At 38.6% G+C, this 6022-nt stretch overlaps 1 protein-coding gene across 5 annotated transcripts in view; it reads left to right on the plus strand.

Annotated features, from left to right (window-relative positions):
* The window catches only part of HBS1L (HBS1 like translational GTPase), an 83569-nt gene extending 78411 nt beyond the window's left edge, over positions 1–5158 (plus strand). For 4 of the 5 annotated variants that reach the window (XM_082405693.1, XM_082405688.1, XM_082405691.1 and 1 more), the window contains 2 exons: positions 2075–2219; positions 4487–5158. In XM_082405693.1, coding sequence (XP_082261819.1) covers positions 2075–2219; positions 4487–4498 — 157 coding nt within the window. In that variant the 3' untranslated portion in view covers positions 4499–5158. Of the gene's footprint in view, positions 1–2074; positions 2220–4486 lie in introns of those variants that run through there. The other variant, XM_082405690.1, reaches the window with a different exon arrangement.
* The last annotated feature ends 864 nt before the right edge of the window (positions 5159–6022 follow it).

A 6022-nucleotide genomic window follows, 5' to 3' on the forward strand; every position in this document is an offset into this window, starting at 1 on the left:
TGCTAAGAATACCTCAGGAAGAGAGTGAACTAAACACTGTTTTTTCCCACCTGGAAAGTACTTTTATTTTCTGCTTGAAGTCTACCTGGTGCCTAGGCTGAGGTGGTCACCACATGTTGGTCCCCTCTGCTTACCATTAATGTCTAGGTCTAGGTGTGGACAGTTCCCCCTTGGCTGGGATAGGCACGGGATTTTTCAGAGGAGGTGCTTCCTGAGAATATTGAGCTTCTTACTCTAATTCAACTAAAGGTTGACCACAGTTTGGCTTGGCTGCTTCAGCTTTGGGGTTTTCCTCACTTTAGCCCTATGGGGAATCCCACCCAAAATCCCCTTTTTTTTCAGTCCTGGGGTGTTCCTCCTCATTTGCACCTGTGTAAGAGGCCAAGGTGGTTAGAGGGTTAATTTAGGATTGGCTGCACGTAGAAGAAAGAATCTTCACACTGTTCTAAACCCATGCCTGTTTCTCCGTTAGTTAGAAAAAAGAGGCTACTTCACCTCTCTTTTAAAGATAGTTCTTTATTTTTAACCTGAGTCTTTAGCTTCTAGCATGAATGTCTGTCATAATGTACTGAGAAGTGTGATAGAACTAATGGCTGATGTTTCTTGAGGACCACTATTTTCTAGGCTCTGTCATAAGTGCTTTCACATGGTTTACATTCTCAGCAGCCATATGAAGCAGGTACTATTATGTTTCCCATGTTTCACATGAGGAAACTGAGGCTTAGAGAGATTGTATAACATGTTTGAGATCACAAAGCTAGCAAGTGGCAGGCCCAGGATTCTAATCTAGTTAGTTGGGTCACATAAATTCTGTTGGCAGGAGGCAGGCTGTTTGACTGAGACAAGTGATTTGGAAAATTCTCAATCTGACATTGGCTCATCAGATGTAATCCTGAATTTTACCCTCCCTGCTCCTGCTGCAGAGTCTAGCTCAATGATGCTAATTCTAGGTTTTAATATATTCTCATGCTAGTTTTTCCTGTCACCGTATTTGTAGCTTCGTCCTTTTATTTTGCACCAACACCATTTGGCCTTTCCCCTTTGTTTCCATTCCTGGCACATTGTAGACTCGATTGCTTTATATGGGATGGAATCAAACTTTCTAGAACCAAACTTAATGCAAATTATGAATATATTAGATGTTCTCCTTCCTAAGGAACGGGACCTTAAGCTGAAATTGCCCAAAACCAATATTTAGAATTTTGGGAATACTTTTTTTTAGAAACCTTGGCTTATTCTATCTGTCTGTCCCTGAATTAATCTTTCAGAAGGGGAGTTTATGAATGATGTTCTCTATCCTTCTAGAACACATCAAAATTGAATTAGAGAACATTTCAGAATGTCCCCTTTGGGTTCTCCCTCTTTCAGTAAGTCTGGTGGGGCCCGTGCACAAGGATTCTTGGTTTTTTTGCTTATTTGTGTGAAGCTGTTTGCAATCAGGCCCGTGCCTCATCTCCCTTCATTTCCTACAAACATCTTAATGTGGAAGAATCTTACATGATTTTATCCTGAATGTCTGTTAAAGAACCACTCTTCCTATGTGAGAAAAGAGAGAGGAGGGAGGGAGAGAGAGATCTAGGGTAGTGTGTTGGCACTAGGAGATTATCCTCTTTAAAGATAACTTTTTAACACATAATCTACCAATTAGGATTGTACTAGGGAAGACATAGGACATTGCATTCCTTTCTTAAAATGCAACCGCATCACTTTCTTTAATTTCATGAGGGAATGAAAGGGAAGACTTTGGTGGAGGAGTCTTGAGTATTTTAGATTATAGCGTCCTTCAAAGGATAGAGTTCAATTTGGAGGATTGTTTAAAAAATATACACACACACATACACTCATACACACACGAACTAGCTAATATTTCTTAAATCTAGAATTACTCCTCTCATTTCTTTCAACTAACCCCCCCAAATTCAGAGACATATATTTTCATTTTAAGAAAATCCCTTTTTACTTTTTAAGTTTTTGAAAAACTTAAGTTGATGTGTAGATGGAATGTGAAATATTTTTCAGGTTTTAATTACATTTCTTTACCTCTATTAGATATCCATTTTATTTTTCGTGATAGATTGTTGACCAAAGGCCAGAATGCATTGGTGGAGCTGCAGACACAAAGACCAGTGGCTCTTGAGCTGTACAAAGACTTTAAAGAGCTGGGGAGATTCATGCTGCGCTACAGTGGTTCTACCATAGCTGCTGGTGTAGTCACCGAGGTATTTTAAAGTGACTGATTATGTATCCATGGTTATTATGTCTTTTTCTACTTTCTTGTTAAAATTTTATTTATTTTATTTTTTGGCCGCGTTGGGTCTTCGTTGCTGCGCACGGGCTTTCTCTAGTTGTGGCGAGCGGGGGCTACTCTTCGTTGCGGTGCATGGGCTTCTCGTCGTGGTGGCTTCTCTTGTTGCGGAGCACAGGCTGTATGTGCATGGGCTTCAGTAGTTGTGGCACGTGGGCTCAATAGTTGTGGCTCGCGGGCTCTAGAGTGCAGGCTCAGTAGTTGTGGTGCACGGGCTTAGTTGCTCCACGGCATGTGCGATCTTCCTGGACCAGGGATCAAACCCATGTCCCCTGCATTGGTAGGCGGATTCTTAACCACTGTGCCACCAGGGAAGCCCTCTTTTTCTACTTTTTAAGAATGATTACTGAGATTTTATGACTTAAGGGGAGTGCAGTTATATTAGAACAACATTTTAAAATTTTATTAAAGATTAAAAGTGATGGGAAGAAAATGTTTCATCTTAGATCGTCTCATAACGAGACTTCCAAACTGTCTTCTCCACCAGTAATATTGCTCAAAATTAAAGGAAATCATTGAAAAATACATCTGTATGCAGTCCAAATCATCAGAACAGACTTTAAGAGTCAAATGAATTGGGGGTAGTGGTTTTGTTTAACAGAAGTGCCCTCATTACATTTTTTTTTTTTTAATAACTGGTTCTCAGTTCATTCATTCAGAAAGTTCAGTTAATATATCAGTAATGTTTCTGAAACATTAATATATAATGTAAGGTACATTTGAGTTTTGGAGAAAATAGCCAGAAATGAACCAGAATTTCAGTGATTTAAATTTCTTCCACACTATCATGATTAATATAGATCTTATGAATACATGCATGCCTTATTTTATTGCACTTCACAGATACTGCGTTCTACAAAATGAAGGTTTGTGGCAACCTTGCATTGAGCAAGTCTCTAAGCACCATTTTCCCAACAGCATTTGCTCACTTCATGTCTCTGTGTCACATTTTGGTAATTCTTGCAGTATTTCAGACTTTTACATTATTATTATATTTGTTATGGCGATCTGTGATCAGTAATCTTTGATGTTACTCCTACAAAAAGGTTACAACTCACTGAAGGCTCAGATGATGGTTAGCCTTTTTTAGCAGTAAAGTATTTTTAAGTTAAGGTATGTACATTGTTTTCTTAGACATAATGCTATTGCACTCTTAATAGACTATAGTATAGTGTAAACATAACTTTTCTGTGCACTGGGAAACCAAAAAATTCCTATGACTTGCTTTATTGTGATTCTCACTTTATCGAGGTGGCCTGGAACGGAACCCACAATATCTCCGAGGTATGCATGTATTTTTAAAAGGGGCTTCATTACTTCATATGCTTGTTTTCTGCACAAAAATTACTCAGTTCGTTTAACTGGATGGATACTTTGGACATAGGGCTTTAGGTTGCATCAAAATTCAGTTATACGTGTACCATGTAAACGGCTTTGGAGTTAAACTTAAGTCTAAGTTTGAGTTACTGCTCCACTAACTCCTAGCTGCAGAAGAACAACATTTCTCCTGGAATTTATCCATCTATGAAAATGGGGTAATAGAATCTACCTTCTGGAGTTGTGAAATGAAATGATCTGCATAAAGCACTTGGCACAGTGACTGGCATTTAGAAAGCGTTCAGTAAATGTTACCTAATAGCAGCAGCAGCAGCATCACATTTAACTGTCAAAACATTCTTTATAAAAGAGCATTCTAAAACTAAGATGCAGGGCTTCCCTGGTGGCGCAGTGGTTAAGAATCCGCCTGCCAGTGCAGGGGACACGGGTTCGATCCCTGGTCCAGGAAGCTCCCGCATGCCACAGAGCAGCTAAGCCTGTGTGCCACAACTACTGAGCCTGAGCTCTAGAGCCCACGAGCCACAACTACTGAAGCCCGCGCGCCTAGAGCCTGTGCTCCACAACAAGAGAAGCCACCACAGTGAGAAGCCCACGTGCAGCAACGGAGACAAATGCAGCCAAAAATAAATAAATAAATAAAAATAAGATGCAGTCTCTTGTGGAAAATAATGGAGAGATTATAGAAAATCTCAAATAACAAGACTAGGGAAGGAAAAAAGTTGCAGGAAAAACAAAGTTTCACCTGATGTAATGATTACTCCACTGCCATTTTTTCCTTTTGTTGTTGTTGTTCATATAATGTGATTGGTTAAATTATAGCAAATACTTTTTTTTCTTTTACAGATAAAAGACTGATGGGTCAGAATTTCTACCATGTTTCTAAACACAATGAGATAGCTAACCTCCGTGTTTTGAAAGAATCCAGTTATTCAGTTAAAGCAACAATGTTCAATTGATATTTTTTTAAATGGGAGAGAAAATTCAAGCTATAACCAGCTGCAAAGAAGTATCATTCATCACTCCTACAAAAATTTTAAGTTGCCAACTGGCAAAGAAAGGCTAATATTGCACTTTCATTTAAAAAACTAGCTTTTCCTTTGAAATGTTAGTAATGGATTTACCTTGCTGAGACTTACGGAAGTTATCAGAAATATGTGTTAGAAGACATTGAATCATCATGACGTGAACTCTACTTCCAGCCAAACCACAAAATGTTTACAGTTTTCTCTTTTGATTTCAACTTACAACACACATTTTTAAGGAAGAATAACTAAAATGGGTTATTGAGGTAGTTAATATTTGACCTGAGCAGTTTTTTAGTTAACTGTAAGAAAAGATTTGTTGAAGGCTAATAAAGGTGTTTTGTGTTGAGCAGGGAGTGTTCTTCCTTCAACAAACAGCCATTTGGAACTGCTTAGCTTGCAGTTAGTGGAGATTGTTCCTTTGGTAACCAAGATACTATTTAAGGTGTAAAACCAGCTAATAAAATGCCTTAGTTTGAGCATAACAACAAAATGTGTTGTGTTTCTTCAATGTTTATGAGATTCTAAGTAGGACTTGGGTTTTATGGTGTCTTTTTCACCTGAGGGTTTCCCCACTCTTTCACCTGAATTCTTGCTTTTTATCCTAATAGCAGATCAAATTTAATCTCATCCATTTCTAACCATAACTTAATTTTATTTTTCCCATTCTCACTTTTATAATTACATGTATGATGACTTTATCTCATATTCCTTGTAGACTGTAAGTCCCCTATGAGTAAGAGTCATGTTTTTCTTTAAAGTTTCAACAAACTCCAAGGTGTATTTAGTTAACAGGTATTTGTTGAGCTCCCTCCTGGGTACCATTGCTTTCGAGTGGATTTTGTCCTCAGCTGAGGCTGGGACAGTGTTCTGATGGACCATATGATACAATTTTTTTATATTGGGAAATGGTGTGATTTATATATTGATGGCTTACTATATTCAACAGCATTGCTTCTTAATTGAAGAATAACATCCATATGGTAAAGTGTACAGAACATGAATGTGCTGCTTGGTGGACGATCACAAGGTGAGCACATTTCTTTACTAAAAAGTATATGTGTAGCTGTCACTTGAGCATAAACTTGCTGAGGCAAGAAAGTGTTTTATTTATATTAGTCAGAAATTTAACAGCTACAACTGACAGAAACCTAATTTAAAGTGACTTAAGCAAAAAAGAAAGACCTGCAGTAGCCCTGACTTTCAGCTGGTCTTGCTCGAGTCACAGTGTCAGGCGAGGACTAATCTGTACTCTGCCTTCTCCAGTGTTGGTTTTGCCCTCAGACTCCATACGGAACCCCCTGCGATTCCACACTTAGATCCTCAGACCCTCCATCAAGGGCAAGGACAGGCTAAA

This window comes from Balaenoptera borealis (genome assembly GCF_965194805.1).
Source record: "Balaenoptera borealis genome assembly, chromosome: 9".
Lineage (NCBI taxonomy): Eukaryota > Metazoa > Chordata > Mammalia > Artiodactyla > Balaenopteridae > Balaenoptera > Balaenoptera borealis.